This window comes from Struthio camelus, chromosome 11 (assembly GCF_040807025.1).
Source record: "Struthio camelus isolate bStrCam1 chromosome 11, bStrCam1.hap1, whole genome shotgun sequence".
Classification (NCBI taxonomy): domain Eukaryota; kingdom Metazoa; phylum Chordata; class Aves; order Struthioniformes; family Struthionidae; genus Struthio; species Struthio camelus.
In genome coordinates, this window is record NC_090952.1 from 16,980,951 (window position 1) to 16,998,679 (window position 17,729).

The 17,729-nt window shown below is 56.7% G+C and overlaps 2 protein-coding genes across 3 annotated transcripts; both read right to left on the reverse strand.

Annotated features, from left to right (window-relative positions):
• Positions 1-39: 39 nt before the first annotated feature.
• PRRG3 (proline rich and Gla domain 3) lies at positions 40-14,130 on the reverse strand. Of its 2 annotated transcripts, none has more exons than XM_068957722.1 (4): positions 13,828-14,130; positions 9,090-9,131; positions 4,207-4,367; positions 40-3,660 (listed from the first exon to the last, which is right to left on the reverse strand). In XM_068957722.1, exons 2-4 carry the CDS (start codon positions 9,094-9,096, stop codon positions 3,124-3,126), a joined length of 705 nt encoding a protein of 234 aa, XP_068813823.1. In that variant the 5' UTR covers positions 9,097-9,131; positions 13,828-14,130; the 3' UTR covers positions 40-3,123. The 2 variants fall into 2 exon arrangements, with proteins under 2 accessions (XP_068813823.1, XP_009668238.1); XM_009669943.2 differs by lacking the exon at positions 13,828-14,130 and adding an exon at positions 9,534-9,646.
• Positions 9,111-16,469, reverse strand: RIPPLY1 (ripply transcriptional repressor 1). The gene is made up of 7 exons (XM_068957545.1): positions 16,378-16,469; positions 15,926-15,992; positions 15,074-15,159; positions 14,735-14,950; positions 10,759-10,772; positions 10,050-10,120; positions 9,111-9,131 (listed from the first exon to the last, which is right to left on the reverse strand). Exons 1-7 carry the CDS (start codon positions 16,467-16,469, stop codon positions 9,111-9,113), a joined length of 567 nt encoding a protein of 188 aa, XP_068813646.1.
• Positions 16,470-17,729: the final 1,260 nt, after the last annotated feature.

The window sequence follows — 17,729 nt, forward strand, 5'->3', positions numbered from 1 at the left end:
GTCCCAGGACTCTGGGAAAAAGCAACCCTGCACCACTCAGACAGTGAGGGTTTTTTAATAAATAACTTTTTGCACAGAAATATACCAAGTTTTACAGAATACAAACTGCAGGGACAACGACCAAGCATCAAAGACAGAGGATCGAAGAGCGCCCTTCTGTCTCCCTCTGGTCTTTTCCAGGCTCTGACCCTGACGCTCATTGTCAGGTCTTCACATAACCCTAGTTTGCTAAGGCCGAGAGGCAAAGTAAAGGCCTGGGAGGAGACAGACAAGGTGCCGGCAGCTGCAACCCCCACAGAGCTTGTGTCCTGCCCCAGCAATGGCCACGCTGGGTAAACCTTGGCTCTGAGCTGAGCGGACCTGCTGCAAGAGCATTGCTGGGACCAAGGGGGACGGTGGGGTGCAAGGCCACAGGCATACAATGGCCTTTCGGTGCTGGTGGAGAGATTGGTGCTGGGGTAAACCCCCAAGGGGTGGCAGTGCTGAGTGTTTCTGGGCTAGCCTGGGCCGGGGGTGGTGAGCAGGACCTCTTTTTTAACGCATTGTACCTGGGAAAGGCAGGCCCATGGCTTGGACTCTGCAAGTGGCTGCCCTCTTGGCACAGCTCCAGGAAATGGGACACGCTTGTCCCATAGCAAAGTGCCTGGCTGAGCCCTGCCTTGCCACCGCAACCACCCAATCAGAGGTGCCAGGGCTTGACCCTGCTCCCATCCCACGGGGGTCCCCAGCTGCCGGTGCCCAGGACGTGCCGTGATCGGTCAGTTCTCACCTGTGCAGCTGTTTCTCGAGGCAGCTCTGATTTTGTGTCATTTCTCTTCCTGGTTTTGCTGCTTTCCGGGGTTGTGAGGTCTCTTTGTTTCTCTCTGACTCATTCCTTTCTCCACTGAAGACTGGGAAAGCAAGGGAAAAGCCCCAGGGTGGCCAAAAGGAGATGAGAAGGGTGGGGTGGGGGGGCCAAATGCTCCACTTAGGCCCTCAGCAGTCGCATGGGGTCTGCCCCCTAAGCCAAGGGCTCATGCCCCAGTCAGGGGCTCATGCCTGCAGGGAACGGGATTGAAAGGAGAGGAAGGGCAAAAAGCCAGCCCAGAGCATCAGTTCCTGTAAGCCCTTCACCTCCTTGCGATGCCCCGGGGAGGTGAAAGCCATGGGTCGAGGTGCCCTGGGCTCAGGCCAGGCAGGACAGGGCAGGGAGGTTGCAGACCATGTGGTTAATGGGTCCCCTGTTCGTGCACACCTGCCCTTGTTTTACCCCGTTAGCCTGTGGTCCTGAAACCCAGCACAACCTACTAGGCCCTGTCCCCTGCTCCCAAGGGACCAGCCCAGGAGGGAGCACTGCATTTTCAGCTCTCCCAGGGGCACCAGCATGAGATCTCCCCATGTGTTCCCAGACAACAGAGGGATCTCTCAGACCTCTAAGATCTAGAAAACTTCTCCACACCCTAATATTTCCCTATGCGAGATGTTTTTGCCCTCCCCTCCAATAAGATGAAATCAAGGGCCCAAGCAGGGTCTGTTCTTACAGATGAGGAAATTAGAGGCAGCGTCGGAGCAAGAGAGCACCGACTCCAAGGGGACAGACCCTGTCCCACCTTCCAGGCTGCAATACAGCAGCTGGGTTGGCAGCTAAAGGCACTACCCGACCTGTCTGACGAACAATCCCTGTGCTGCAAGTCTAGGTTGGGGCTGCCTGGGCTCAGCTACACAGCAGGGTCCCACTGCAATCCTCATTGCCCTCACTACTCCTTCTAGTGCCCCCAGCTATGCAACCAGCCATGAGATGGAGCAGCAGCTGGCCCTCCATGGCCATGGCCACCAAGCTTTCTGCGCACCCGAGGGTCTTGGAGCACAGCAAGTCCCACAACTTGCCTGCTCTGTGTGATGAAAAGCATTGAAGAGAGGGCCAGGCAGGACAGAGATGTTTGGGGTAGGGAAGGAGGCAGTTTTATCTGCTCCCGGTAGAGAGGGTCCATCGACATTCTCCTGCCTGAAGGAGACAGTGGTTCACAGCTGAATGCTGGGAGAACAACTGAGACGTAGGCCTGCATGGGACCAGGCCAGGCAGGCACTCTGTAACTGCATCACACCTCTGTGGGAGACATCCCACCTCTGTTCAAAGCCAAAGGATCACCTTTGGCTCAAGGTCAAAAGATCTCACAAGCCAGTTCCACCACAGCCAGACCCCCTGCTCCCGTCATACCCTGGAGGGCTCTGCACCCGCTCTCCACTTGGCACCCTGCAGCAGGAAAGCAGAGGCCATCAGGGAAGGAACTGCTGGGACACTATTCCAGAATGACTTACCTCACGGACGAGATCACCACAGGCCTTCCCTCCTTTCAAAAGGGTTCTAGATCACAAAACACTTCCCAAGCTGCTCCTCCCTGTTCTCCAAACAAACATTATCTCCACAGGCATCACAGGATAGACGGAGCTACCCACCGTCACCTGGTAGGTAACCCACACATGGAGGGAACTTTCGCTTCTGAACACAAAGTGTGGACACTGACTGTGAGAACAGAGAGGAATTTGGAGTATCCCTCCTGCATCCCCAACTCCTAATCAGAGCCCCAAGCAGTGAAACAGGGTCTGGTGAAGACTAAGGTCTCAGCGCATCATGAATCAGCCCCAGCCAACTTGGGCATGGAAAGGAACAATCCCAAAGACCCCCTCTGTCCCAACACCCATGGGTGCCTTCAGGCTTGTGAGCCAGTGTGCCCATATGGTAGGGGTCTGCAGAGCCCCAGGGAGGCAGCAAGGCTGTTTTAATCATGGGAAATGTTATGTCTGTTTGAAGGGGAGGTGAGGAAATCAAATGCACCATGGGGAGACCCCCACATTGAGCCAGTAACAAGCTGCCACTCTGCTCTGGCTGCTACAGCACTTATGTGAGTGGGGAGCGGGTGGAAGGAGATGTCCGGCTGGACTCCAGAGCCATCCCCATTCCCTCCCCAACCCCACTTTGGGACAGCTGTTTTTGGTAAGGAGGGTAAGGCTATTCTGTGATGGCACCAGCTTGTACAAGTGGGATGGGGTATCGATTGGCACAGGAAGCGGGTCCCAGGCACGGCGAGGGGTGGGTGTGAGTGTGAGAGTGTGTGAAGTGGCAGGACAGAGGCATCAGACCCACTATTTGCCTGCAGCAGGGGCAGCGGCCACGATCTCTTCATACTTGGGTGGTGGGTCATTGTAGGAGATGCTGGTCTCTTCACCACTGCTGCTCTCTGGGTGCCCTGTCACCTCCTCATAGGAAGGTGGAGGGGTGGCACTGGACAGTCTGGAGAGGACAGAGACCGAATGCTCTGGTGGGTAGAGGGTGCCATCTTGCTGGGGAGTGCCCACTGCTCTGCCGTCTCCAACCACCCGGTTGCTCGCTTCTCGCTGATACTGGGTTTCCCCTTGGCTTTGCGACCGTTCCCGGTACACCATGACTCTGGGGAGGCTGCGCCCTGTTCGGCTGGCCAAGTAGCGGTTCTGGGCATAGGAAGGGCGGTGGCGGGTGGCCTTTTGAAGCTGGCACCTCCAGATGATGAAGAGGGCAATGACTATCAGAAGAGCCACTCCTAAGAGGGGGACCACCACATACATAGCGTCTGAGCGCTCTGTGCTGTGTCCGGGGTCCTTGACAGAGTAGACGGAGTTGGTGTAGCCTTTCCAGAACTCCATCTGCAGGAGGAACAGAGAAGCAATCATCATGTGCTTGCACGTGGGACAAGCACTGACCACCACCAGCCCCGGTGACAAACACTGCCATCCCTGAGCCCACAGAGGAGGCAGAGCCGTTTGACTGTCCCCCACCACCCTCACCAGGGCTCTGGCCCATTCTGCCAACATCTGAGGCACTGTGGCAACGAGAGCAAAAAACTATATTTATAAACACACCTCCACAGTGGCCAACAGCCCTCATGCAAAGCAGATAACAATTTGGCTAATACCAGCCCCAGCCTGGAGAACTGCAGACAACAGGAATTTCTTATACGTGCTGTGTGAGTGCCAACTTGACCTGGAGCTGTGGTCAGGGTGGCCTGATGCTGGCAAAGCTGACAGCATTGCCTGGAAAGGGAAAGGGGTACTGAAGCATGCTGTCCACAGACAGAAGACAAAAGAGGACAGCACAGACCATTCCTTCCTGTGTTTTTCTTCTGTACCCCCAGCTCACTGAGGTGTAAGCACCTCACACATCCACGGGGGAGTAGGGTGGGACACACATACCGTCTTCTCTTTGTTCTCGAACACTTCCTTGACCTCCTCATAACTGCAGACCTCCTCAATGCACTCCCGCTCAATGGTGCCCTGTCGTATCTCCTCCAGGAAGCCATTGGCTCGGGGAAAGCGCTTCAGGAGCGAGTGGGCATTCCTCGCCCCCAGGAACACTGCAACACACAAGGCAGAGAGATGATGAACAGAGACAACTCTGTGCTCACCTCTGCCCAGTCAGGCTTTCCCCATCTGCTGGGCTGCAGCACAGGATTTTGGTAACGCAGACCGCGAAGAGGCATCTGAGACAACAAGTAAACCAGGGCTGCAATTCACCCAAGCTCCTAGTACAGCAGAGTGCCCGTTGAGGGAGAGCAGACCCAGAGGTGAGCAGGGCTCTTGGGGTCTGCCTGGAGACTCCAAGCACCAGTAATATCCTTCCACCTGGGCTGAGATGCTAGAGACATAGGAAGTGACAGGTTCAGAGCACACAGAACAGCTTAAGAAGAGAGAGAAGGCTCTAAGAAGACTCGCTTTCAACTTCCTGCCCTTGACAAGATTTCATCCCACTTGCTGGAGGGCAAGCAAGATCCCAGAGCTGCGGAGTGGAGCCAAGCCTATGTGGCGTAACAGAGGGCCAGCACCAAGCCCAGCACAGTTTGTCACCTCAGTCACCAACACACAGTTCATTGCACAGCATTTCACAGTCCCCCTTCCCATCACCCCAGAGCCTCCCCTCTTGCTTCATACATCCACAGTCCCCCTTCAGGCTCGTTCAGTCCCTTCAGAACTGGGGATGAACACAGGCACCTCAAAGCAGAAGAGCCACCCAGCGTTCCTCCAGCGAGCACCTCACTGGAGCGCAGCTATACATGCGAGCAGATCCAGCACTGAGGAGGAGCCAGGCTGGGGATAGGGGAACTCCCAACAAGGGGACACTGGGCCCCCAACTCAACAGGCTAGAGCACACCTGGCAGTCAAGCTGCTTGAACAGATTTGAGGAAGTCTTTCAGCATTCCCCAAGGACGATGGGAGAAGAGGCCAACCTCCTCAAATCCTCAAGTGCTTAGCATCACCTTCAAAGGAAGGTGGGCCAGAGGCCAAGCAGATCTTCAGCAAAGCAGTCAGGAGGGCACGAGACAGCTGCCCCAGGCCCAGCAACCAGCCACCATAGCCAGGACCAAGCAGTACCACCAATAACTTGAGGACATTGCCTGCCCACCAAATAATTTTTTCAGGACAAGTAGGTTCTCCTGAGTTTCCAGGAGGGCTCTGGCGGTGCAAGACCAGGCCCCTGCGAGCAAGACAGACTGTGCACTGGAAGCTGGCATCCAGGCTGGCAGCTGCTGCAGGGTCATACAGTCTCAGGAGGCTTCAGGAACTCTGTAGAGAGCCCAGAGGAACAGGTGCACCTTTGCCCTGGACCAGGCCCAACAAGGGCAAACATGGGGACCACACAGGGGAGAGTCAAATGTTGAAACAGACCTGAGAAACTTCTCATCAAATAGCCTCACATCCCCATTCCTATTGAGTTTTGGTGCAGAGGCCTTGCAGATCTTCCTCTGCTCCCAAAGCCAGGAGGCTCTACCTTGCCCACATCAGCCACCGAGATCTCACCAAGGAGCATGCAGTCAGGAAGCCAGCGCCGGCATTTATTTGCCTGCAAGATTCAACCCTTTCTTAGCCTCTCCTGCCATATTCCGCAGTAGGGAGACCTCCGTGGGCTGCAGGGAACAAGCACCTAACAGGACAAGCAGCAGCCCAGAAAGAGGCAAAGAGGAGAAAGCAACTTTCCATTACAGATCGTGACCCTCCCAGCATCCAAACAGCCTGTGCACGTATTTCATAAGAGAGCATTTCCATAATGCAGCTCAGCACACCCAACTGCAGGCAGCCACCAAAATGGTGGGATGGCATCAACTCTTCCCACCCAGCCACATAATCCTGCCACTTCCCTTGAGCAAGATGAATCAGTTCAGCTGGCTGATCCACAGAAACCTATTCACCTCAGGCTTCACCCTCAGGCTTAGTCTTCCACTGGATCAACCAGATGAACCAACTCATGCTGTAGCAACATCAACAGATACAGGACGAGGCAGCAAGGGAACAACTGGATTCTCCCATTAGACCAGCTTAGCTGTAATGCAAAAACACTCCTTCAATAAGGAGCTTGGTAAAGGATCAAATGTAACAGTAAAAGGTTACCCACTGCTGTCATTAGGAGCCTTTTACCAGAGAGAGTGACAGGTTTCTTTCTGCTTAACTTTCAATTTATCCAGCTCCTAAAACAATACAGCAAGATATTTGTGAGAGTATTTGCAAACGCAAAGACAGGGATAGGGCCGTCGTCATAAGCAGTTACTGCAAACTACGCCAACCCATGCTCAGAGGGCTTTTTTTTGTGCTGTGTGGGTACATTTTTCCCCTCTGAGATTTATTAATGGCTTGCTTCAGTGAGAGAGTTTGCAGAGGGTTGAACCACTGAGGTGTGAATGAAGAACAGCATGAATGATGTGAGTCAGAGACTTTCCGTTAGAACCAATTTTATTATGCAAACCTTTTTTTCCTTTTTTTTTTTTTTAAAAACAAGGGCAACCAAAAAAAGCGTTAAGAGACACAGAAGATATCTCACAGGAAGGCAGGGGTCAGCTTGCCTTGGCTTTCCCAGTTGAGGAGGACTATGCCAGCGGGACAGGGAGCAGATTTTCAGGCCTTCTCTTGAGCCTTTCCAGAACAAGAGATTTCACAAAGACACCATCTATTCCGCAAACATCCCATCCTTCACTGGAGAAGTCTGGCCTCAACTCCTTTGCCTCGATCAGGCTGCAGTACCAACTTTCCCCTCCTCAGCGCTTCAGTCTGAGCCTCTTTCCAACTTCCTTGGCACATCTTGGAACAAGAGGCTTGGCTGCACATCTCAGGCTGTCACGGTTTTCCATCCCTGCAGATACCAGTCACTTGCCCCATTCCCTGCTTTTCTGAAGTGGCCACTAGGATGAGAAATAACAACAAACAGGCAGGCAGCTATCAAGAGCGATGTCTCAACTGAAAGCACCCTGGGATAGAGGCTTGTGCCTCTCCCCCCACCCAGTCTCCCTGGAGGGTTCTAGAAATGGCAGGACAGTAGAAACATAAGTTATTGCTCCCTCCCCTCTTCTACATGGAAAGAAAGTGCAAAGAGTTCTCATATGCCTGGGGACAAGAGCAGGAACACCAACAGCCTTAGTAAACAAGAGCCTTGAAAACTCTTCTCTTGTCTCCTGCCTGGGACCCTCAACGCTCGTGAGAGGCAGACAGCTGAGCAGGAGCAAGTACTGTCCCCCAAACTACAGGGCAGAGGAAGGACTTCCCACAGCCCAGCAGTGTCAGTACTGACCCTTTGTGCTTCCCCAAGTCTTCCTGCACCAGCTAGAGCACTGGTGTTCAGGAAAGGTCAGAGCTTTAGGCAGGGGGAACAGGAGCCAAGGATTGGGTTCACTACCATCCTTCCTATGTTTCCTAAGGTGCTGCTGGCTCCTTGCGGCAGGCAGACTGGCTAGGCCATACCACTACCCTACAGCTCTCCTCCCTGGCATGCAGAAACACCCTAAGGGCTGCTCCTCTGCAGAGTGACATGCAACTGTGTCTGGAAGGAAGCAGCCAGGGCTCCAAGCCAGGCACTATGGGAGAGTGCAAGCAGGTGACCATGCTGGCCAAGGGGACTGCTCAGCAGCCAGGGTCACTGCCACCACGAGGGGTAACTCCCACAACTAGCACGGGCTGCTGAGCAGGAACCCAGAGGGTGAAGCTCCAGGAGGGAGAAAAGGCAGCAGCTGGAGGAGGGCAGGGACCTGGCTGGGTACGCTCCTCATTAACAGTGGATTAAAACTGTATTTTAAAAACATTATTTGTGACAGAGTTTGAAACAGCCTGAAGATCTCTGCTCCCTCCCCAACATAGCACAGCACAGATGATAAAAGAATGCATACCTGTCATCCCTGGAGTCCTCCTCCTGCCCAGCTGGACTACTGCCTCCACCTTCATAGCTGGCTCCGGTGACACCCCGAACAGATCCCGAGATCACAGATTTCTAGTACCTCCCTGTCCTGTCCATCATCGTCCAGGCAGTTGAGAACCACCGTCTTCCTTGTGTTCCCATCACATAGCTGCGTGCAGCCTCCATGCAGGCTGCCCAGAAGAGCGAGGGGGGAGGGTTCAGTCCAGCTCTTGACAGACCACATACCTTTTTCCACCCTGCACCCTAGCTGGGCTAGCCTCAGCCCAGCTTTAACCAGGCCAGCCCCAAGGCCTGCTGGTCCCGAGCAGCCACGTCTGCTGGGCACTCATTCAGACGCCAAGACCCAGCACGCTCCCAGCGGAGCTTACAGAGCTGTTACACAGCTGCCGAGTCTCCACTGGAAACAGAGGCCGAGTGAGCGTCATCGGCCGCACACACTACGGGGCAGCAGGGCCCTCAGGCTGCGAAATTTGTGGGATGCAACTCATGGGCCACCTCCATGAGGAACATCATTGTTAGGAGATCCCTGTGCAGACCAGCGACCCCTGCAGAGGGGCCAGTCAGTCCAAAGAGCCTTAAGGAGGCATGTCTTGCACAAATGAACCCAATACAAATAAAGGAACACTGCAGCATACAGGGAGCCCTGGAGAGGTCAGTGCTTCAGCACCACCTATCAGCTTCCACCTTGCACAGGGAAGAGAGAAGCACAAGACAGACTGGACCTCAGACCTTGTCCAAAGATAACAGCCAGTGGAATCTGCTCCCCACAGAGAATAATAGCCCCTCTCCCCTCAAAAAGCACAGTCACAGGCACCCTTTCCTTGAGAGGTGGCTGCAAAACACTCCCCTTCTCCCCTGCAGCGCCACTGCCACCTCTCTGCCTTGAGTGGGGAACACTTACTTGCCATGCTGCCTCACTCGGCTACTGGGGGCTCCCACCTACCTGCAGGGAAGAAAACAGGAGAGTCACTGACAGCTCAGACTTCAGCCCAGCAGCCCCTGAAGCCCAAGCCCTCCAACACCCAGGGTCAGATCCATGGAGAAAGCAGGGTGCTATCTGGTGGACTGGAACTGTTCTCAGTCAAGCACTACCTCTTCATACAGCGAAGGGCTCAATCAGCCTCCCCACCCAACATATGGCTGGACAGCCCGAAGCTGCCCAGGGCACCCTCAGCTCTCAGGGAACAGCCCACATCAGCACACTCTGAAAGAGACAGCAACCTTCCACCACCCACTAGGAAGCTGTTTGGACATGGCCCATCTATGCTGCATCTCCAGGGCACACGGCCAGAACTACCTTGAGAGCCCCCTCAATAGGAGACAGGTCTGTAACAGGAGTACCCACATGACACACAGGAGAGAGGTCTGGAGGAGAGACATTCAACAATTTGTTTCACCGTTACTGGATTTTGTGGTTCATGTTTCCAAAATGCTTCCAAAAATCCAGCGTCCTCAGATTAACAACTTGCCTAGCCAGAAGATATCTGCTCCTCACTCCCTATTTGCAGCCCTCCTAGGAAGGGAAGGCAGAAAGAAAAATCAGGCCCAACCTTGCAACCTGTCAGGCACTTTGCTTACTTTGAGTCCACAAAAATCAAGGATGCTCAGACAGGGTCAGCTTCCCCAAAAGACAGACTTCAACACACCCAGCATGGGACAAAGGGCAAAAAGGAAGAGGCTTCCCTTCACTTGGTTAAGACATCCCTAAGACAGTCAGTGAAACATCTCCACCCAACAGAGAGATGTACATGAAGAGCAATCAGGGATGCTCTGCTGAGTGCAGAAAGTGTCTGGCACCACATTCTTCCTTTGCCTGGCCTGTCAGCTGTCATCAGCTGCTTTGGGCACATCTCTGCTGTACTTGTACAGCAGCTAGGCCATCAAGGGCCAGGTCCCTGCCCAAGAAGCCCAGATTGCTGACAGACATCCTAACTAGAAAGGGAAGAAGAACTGAGATCAGGAGAAGCCCAATATCTCATCAGGAGATCCAGCCTGTGTATCAGAAGCTGCTGGGAACAGTCTGCTACTCTTCCCTCCCAAAAGAGATTGATGGATACAGGTAAGGCAGTCATCTTGTTTTAGATCAACCTCACAGTCATACCAGTTCTCACTTCTGCAACTCCTACCCACAAGCTGCAATAAAACATGGCTGTACTGTTTCCTCCACTGCCATAAAGCATACAGCATACTACATAGCAGGAGAGAAAAGGATATATACCTCTTCTAAAATACATTTGGCCAAGTTCAGAGCAGCAGCAACAATGCAAGAGCTGCACACCTGCACACCCAGGAAGGCAGCACACCCCGGAAGGCAGCTTTTCTGCTGGAACATCACCTTTTGCACTTCAAAAACTAAACTAAACTAAGACCTGTAAGAGTGAAAATGTATTTCTGCAGAAGCAGAGTATATCCTTCTCTGCTCATAGGAGGAATTTCTTACCCATTTTTTGCACTTTGTCTTTTCACTGTGCTCTAACGCTGAGCTAAACACATGAGCAGCGAGCCCCCTTCTCCTCCACTCCCACACACCACCTGCAGATCAGACCCTGGCCAAACTCAGCTCTCCTCACCTTCAGCAGGGCATCTGTGACAAAAAACACAACTCAGTCAAAAGACACAGGTGACAGGACCAGCCAAACTCCTACAAGGATTTATTCTGGATGAAGGAGCAAAGGCAGTTAGTAATAGCAGGAACTAAAACATCCAGGAGGTCAGATATCCAGTCTTAACCCAAAAGCACTTTAATTAGCTCACCTGAAGTGAGATCAGTGACAGCCATTCAATGGGTCAGCAGTGCTAGAAACAAATTTCTTAAAAGGCAAGAATCCAGACACACAGAGGTGCTGAAGCATCACCACCAACACAGGCAGTATTCATCCTCACCAACAGCCCACTTCTGAGTAAAACTAGAACTTCTCCCTGCCAAAACAAGGCTTCATATGGCTTCTGAGATTCCTGCACCAAGAATCCTGGCAAGAGGCCAGGCAAGCCTGGAGCTGTGTGGCAGGCAGCGTCCAGAGCCAGAAAGCAACCCCTTTAAAACAGTTTGTGAAACTCAGATTGCAAAACTCAGACTGGAATTCAAGCAGAAGCAGAGGAAAGTAGCAGAACAACAGAATTACATAAATCAGATCTGCCATCTACTGCGCCTCACAGCCCAGACTCAAAGGCTGTTTACTTTCCTTTTGACAAGGAATTGCATACCTGATCTTGCTTCTCTAAGTCATTTTTATGGATCCCTAGGAGCTTTTCACAGGGCTCCAGGATCTGTGCATCCCAGGTTGACACTCACTCCCCCACACAGGCTGTGTCATCTATAAGCAGAGATTACCTGACCTGCTTTTTCTGTGATCAGTTTTTATTAAGAAAGCCAAGCCCACAAGATTAAAGAATACACCACATGGAAAACTTGCCATAGTTTCCATAACACAAAAACTTTGTACCACAGGTTATTACAGGCAATAAGCACCACATCCCCCCATTTGACAGACAGCAGTATCGAGTCACAGAAATAACACTGGACATTCAAGACCCGATTTGTCAGTGCCACAGGCTCCACAACCCATGTGGTTCATCAGGCAATGTATTTCAGGCATAAGAGCACAGTGATGATCAGTTTGGGAAGATTTCTTTAACTTTTTTCCAAAGAGGAGGGCTGACGCGCCCAGTATTAGAGCTCAGAGATTGTTTATTCCAGTGCAACAATAAACCTGGTCTACACAAGCCTAGAAGCATGACAGGTGCCAACCTGGGTGTGTGTGAAAAAGGAGGACATCCCAGATACTCGGTTCTATTTCCACGTGCAAATTCCTAACCACCTCCACCAGCTCCAGCACCTCAGATGAGCAGGAAAGCTGGACCACCGCCCACTCTGACAACACAGGAGTAACATCCGTTCTCTCTCCGCTCAGCCAAACAAGCTGAAAGAAGCCTGAAGCTGAGGAGGCTGACCTCAGCAGACGCCCACCCCATCCAGGTCCCCCCTGCCGCCAGCTCCCAACATGCAAGCAGCATTCGCCTCCTCTATAAATACCCCTATCAATAGGAGGTTGCTAAGGCAACCGTGAGGAGGCGCGAGGGACACAGTGATGAAAGCGAGGATGATGCAGTCACACATTTGTGTCTCCCCCGGGCTCCCCCCATCTCCGCCCCCGCTCCCGTCACTGTTGCCAAAGGAGGAAATCGTGCTGGTAAAATATGGTGCGTGCGCGGCCCCTGCCCCCAGCAGACTTTGAGTAGGCATGCGGGGAAGAAGCGGGCAGACTGGGAGGCAGCGTCTCCTTGCCAGGTTTGGGGGCGCTGGTACGGGTTGGGGGGGTGATGTGCGGACCATAGCACTCTGTAAACACCGATGACGTGCCACAGCATACAGGGAGGCTGCCGGATCTCTTGGTATCGCACGGTTGCAGCTGCCAGCAGCCCAGCAAGATTCTAACAATATTAGGGGTTTCCCATGCCAAGATCCACACTGAGGAGAAGAGGCTGCACTGGCTCTGCTTGCCAGAGACTGTGGGGTCCATGCAAGGTGCCAGGCAGCTTCAACCTCCCAAAACAGCCCTCAGAGCCAATCTCATGTGGCCTGCTCTTATGCTGCCCCCCAAACAGCCTCCACCCTGACCCACAGGACCCCCAAGGCAGCCCTTGTCCTCCCCTCCCTCCCGCACCCTTCCTTCCTCTGCTCCTCTCCATGTCAGCCTCCTCCCTGCCACAGCCCCAACATTGTCCCTGCTTTGCCTCAATGCCTAAGCCCAACCCCAATCCTTTCCATCATCCCCAGTTTGTTGTGTCATCCCATGTTAGGGTCTCCCACTTAACTTCCCTGCAACCTCTTATCAGTCTAAATATGTCCCTAATATGTTCTTCCTACTCCCAAATGAACCTCATCTTCACATCCTCTGCCCCACATCCATGGTTCTTCTTTTCTCCAAGTGCCCAACAGCACCTTCCCTCTCCAGCTCCGAGTCTCGATTCCCATCTACAAACCAACACTCTCCTCCCTCCCTAGCCGCACCACCTTTCCTCCCCTCCCTATAGCTTTTGCCCCATCGCCCCATCAATCCATAACTCTTTCCATATGTGTACCTTACAACTCTTGCCCTAAGCACCCCATAACCCTCCACATCACCCCAACCAACAGTTCTTAAACCTCCATCATCTCACAACCCTCCCCTCACCCACAGCTCCTGCCCCATCCCCATAAGCCCCCCATCACTCCACCCTACAAGTCCTGCCCCATCACCCCATGGCCCACCCAGCAACTCCATAGCTCCTACTGCCATCACCCCATAATCACCGCTGTCATCCCACCCCAAAACTCCTAACCCTCTTATCCTATAGCCCTATAATATAGCCCTCCTCCCTTCACCCCACAGCTCCTGCTCCCAACACCCCATAACTCTGCCCATCACCTCACCTCCGAGCTCCTGCCCTCATCTTTCTCCTTGTCACCCCACCATACAGCTCCTATGCTGTGCACCCCACAGACCTCCTCTTCACCCCACCCCATAGCTCCCTGCCACCCCACAGCTCGTGCTTCCTCAATCCGCAGCCCTCCTGCCACCCCACAGGTCCTGCCCTCACCCCACAGCCCTCCTGCCACCCCACAGCCCCTGCCCCTCACCCCACAGCCCGGCCCGTACCTCATGGCGGCTCCCGCCGACCCCTCGCCTCGCCTCGCCTCGCGCGCCGCAACCGCAACCGCAGCCGCTCCCGCTCCCTCCCGCCGACGGGAGGGGGAGGCGGGGCAGGGCCGCGCTCCCGCCTCTCCTCGCCCAGGCGCCGCCTCTCGGCCAATCGAAGCGGCCGCGGCCAGCACGCACCGCCTCCTCATCTCGCTTGCCCAATGGGAGCGCGAAGGGGGGAGCGGGCGGACCTCTAGTGCCATCCCCCTCCCAATCCAAGAGAGATTGGGCGAGCCTGTACCCAACGGGCGAGTGCCAGGGCGGGACCGGGGGGGGGGGGTTGCCGCGGGGGGTGCTGGGAGCTGTAGTTCCGCCAGCGCCCCCCGTTGCCGCGGGTGGCGGGCCGGCTGGGCGCGGCGGGGGGGAGGCCTCATGGCGGCCCAGAGGCGGCCGGGGCCGCCGGCAGGTGCCCCGGGGCTTCCCGCGCCCCAGCTGGGCAGGCCCGGGAGGTGCCTCGGGCAGGCTGCGAGAGCTGCCCACGCGTCGTTTCACTGCCCACGCTGCATTCCTCTGCCGGGGCGGCCGAGCCGGGGTGGGCTCCTCGGGCTGCCGCAGCCCCGCCGAGCCCCGCGCGGCGCACGGCCGAGGGCAGCGCCGGCGTCCGGCTGCTCCCGCTCCTCTGCCCGTCCCTTCCCCCGCCCCCGGCGGCCTGCCGTGGCGCTCCCCGGCCACGCTGCCCTGCGCGGGGGCCGCCTCGGTTGGCTCCTCTGCCAGCCCTCCCTGCCTGCCTCGTGCAGCCTGGCCGCACCGCCCGGCCAGCACAGCCCTCCTCAGGGTGCTGGGCCACCCTCGGCCCGGGCCAGCTGGGCTCCTGCCTGCTGCCTGCGCGTCCAGCCCCGGCTCCCCGCGCACGGGGCACCCTCACACTGCGGGGGCTGCGCGCCGCAGGGAGCCTGCCTCCCCGGAGGGCACGGCCTCCTCTTCGGCCTCCTCTTCCTCCTCCTCCTCCTCCTCCTCCTCCTCGTCCTCACTGTCCGAGTCGTCGTACAGGCTGAGGGTGGCCTGCACGGGGAAGTTCTCCAGCAGCTTCTCTCCGACGCTGTACAGATAGTCGAAGGACTTGGATTTGGGCCAGAGGAGCCTGCGTGGGGAGAAACGTGCCTGAGAAACCCCTGTCTTTCGAGCAGCCCCAGCCCAGGCACGGGGCATGGTGCAGAGCTCTGCTGGCCACCACTGCTGTGGCCCTGGGTGGCAGAGGACCTACCTGACCGGGTGCTGGAAGAGCGCCAGCGCCTTGTTCCCCATCCCGTTGTTGGGACCGCTGTCCCCTGTCACCTCGTGGGGCCGAGCCTGGGGAGACACAGCCCAGAGTGGGCACCTGCCCTGGTCCCGCTGCCCCCTCCTCATGGCCCCGCACGCGGGCACCAGCCAGAGCACAGGGCCAGGAGGTTTCAGGAGGGTGGGCGGCAGCAGGGTTGGGGACGTTTTTCACCCACCGGGATGGTTTAACACCCCCCCAGACCTCGCAGCCCCAGTGCAATGCCCTCAGAGGCTCAGCCTCCGCTGCGACCTGCCTCTCCCCTGGCCTGCGTTGCGTGCATCATGGTCCCTGCACCCCCCCAGGGAGCTGGCATCCAGACCTCACCAGCGGGCTTTTTGCCAGCGTAATCTCCTTGCCGTGCTCAAAAGCTCCTGCCCAGACACCTGCTAACCCCCTGAGGAATGCCCGCCGGGCCCGGGAACAGGCGGCCCTTTCAGGCCCCCACAGAGCCCTCTGTGCTCGCCGCGCTGCCCGCCGGCTCTGCCCGGCGCTGCCCCCGGGGCACCGCCGCGTGGGTGCGCAGGCTGCTCCGCCAGGGTTTCCCCTGCTCGCTGGCCCCTTCTCCTCCGGCATCTCCTTGTGGGGCCCCACCACCCTCCACGAGGCAGATGGGCTCAAGGTGACCTCGGCTCGGGGCCGGAGGGATGTCGGGATGCAGGGACCCTCCAGAGCCTGGGGGCCCTTGCAATGGGTGAAGGTGTCTGGGGCAAGAGAGGGGTTTTCTGTCTGCCCCAGAGAGGGACCCCGATCCCTGCGGTAGGAAAAGGGGGACCTGGCAGGGAGCATAAAACTCACGGTATCTGTCTGCTGGCCGATCGCCTCCTCATCCCGGGGCAGCCATGGTCTCCAGAGAGGCAGGGCTCTAGGGGGAGAGCAGACTCAGCGTCGTGGCAGCCCTGGCCCGTTCCCCCCGCGCCGTCCTCGTCTGCACCCCAGCTGCACGCCCGCAAGGCTCAACCCAGGCTGGGGCGCCAGACGTGTGCGGGTGCGTTCATGCCACCCCGACAGCAGCGCCTTGGCGCTCCTCTCCCTGCTCCCCACCCAGGGATGCGGCACCCCCTGGCATTGCTCCCTGGGGCCTGCGCCCTCTCTCCCGCCCGCAGCCGCCGGGGTCGGAGCGAGGAGCAGCACAGCCTTCGCCCCCAAGCCTGGCTGGAGCCTCCTCCGCACCCATCGCTGCGAGGTCTCCCACGCGCCCCTGCCCTCACCCACCCTCCTCCAGCCCCCAGCTGCAGCACCCGCGGTACCTTCCCCCTCGCTCGAGCGGCTGGGCAGGGCCAGCCGCGGCCGAGGGCAGCCGGGGCCAGGCGGCAGGCAGGCGGCAGGCGGCAGCTTCCATGGTGGTGGGTAGAGGTGGCAGCGGTGTCCCCTCCGAGGTCGCAGGCCCTCTGCGAGGACGCCTTTATAGCCCTGCCCAGGCTGGTGACTCACGGATTCTTCAGGGCAGGGACAGGGGAGTGAGGGGCCGGGGGTGCAGGGGACAGCGGTCCCCCGGGTGTGAAATTTGTCCCAGTTGTGTAAACAGAGGGTCAGGGGGAGGCTGGGAGCAGGGTGCTGTGATCTCCGGTGGAAAAGCAAAACACAGAAGGGAAAAGTTAGACACCATTTGTGAGAAAATCCCCGGGGGGTCAAAGGGGCAAGGGAGGGCAGAGGCAATTAACAAGGATGATTAAGTGCTGTTTGTAGCCATTTGCATAAGGCAGGGGGGACTTGGGGAGGGATTGGGAGTGCTGGGGCAGCATGATGGGCATGCGATGGGCATGCAATGGGGACAGTGTGATGGGTATGAAATGGGAACAGTGTGATAGGTATGAAATGGGAACAGCGTGATGGGCATACATTGGGACAATGTGACGGGCACGCAATGGGACAGTGTGATGGGCAAGCAATGGGACAGTGTGATGGGCATGCAATGGTGGCAAGCACAGAGCAACTAGGAGGTGGCTGAAGGGACGCAGAAGAGAACAGGGAGGGAAGATGGACCTGCAGGAGATGCACCTCAGCCGTAAGGCAGGGCAATAGCCATGCTCAGAGGTTCACAGACCCTGTTGGGCTCACCCAAGGGAATGCCAGGCCCTGTCCCTGCACTGTCAGAGCAGCAGGAGAGCAAGGGCTGATCCCTCACCCCAGGGCCAGGAGCAGGGCTGGCCCCAGTGCGAGCCAGATGAGGGTGCAGGGTGGCTGTTTGAGATGCAGAACAGGACAGGAGGAGTGAGCAGAGCCCTGGGGACCAGGGCCTCCCCTCCAGCTATCTGCTCTGGGTGCTTGCACCTGTGTCATAGGTTGCTCCAGGAACAGCCTCTGGGGACCAACTGCCTCCCCAGTTTCTCCCCTCCGGCAGGAGAGGCCTCAGCCTGCACAGCCCACAGCAGTGCTGCGGCACAACAGTTCCACTTTAGGGCTGGAGCAAAGGAACAGTGGGATTCTCTTTGCTGAATCAATGCAAAAACCCCACACAGAGCTGGCTTGACCAGAGACCAGTTAGGACATTCTCCGTTACTGAGTGTCACCTTGCCCGAAGTGGCAGGAGCTGGAGGCCCCAGGCACATTGCATCCTCCCGCACTAGATCCAGACTGGCATCGCCTTGGACAGTCCCAC

Bases quoted from the DNA above. Each gene is read 5' to 3' on its own strand.
- PRRG3 (XM_068957722.1), bottom strand. The intron at 3,661-4,206 runs GTATGTGTGTCC...TTCCTCCTGCAG, and splicing joins TCGAGAACAAAGAGAAGACG to ATGGAGTTCTGGAAAGGCTA.
- RIPPLY1 (XM_068957545.1), bottom strand. From the start codon at position 16,469: ATGGAAGCTGCCGCCTGCCGCCTGCCTGCCGCCTGGCCCCGGCTGCCC. The intron at 15,160-15,925 runs GTGAGTTTTATG...GTGTCTCCCCAG, and splicing joins TCGGCCAGCAGACAGATACC to GCTCGGCCCCACGAGGTGAC. The intron at 9,132-10,049 runs GTACAGCAGAGA...TCTTCCCTGCAG, and splicing joins ATGGCCTAGCTGCTGTACAA to GTAGGTGGGAGCCCCCAGTA.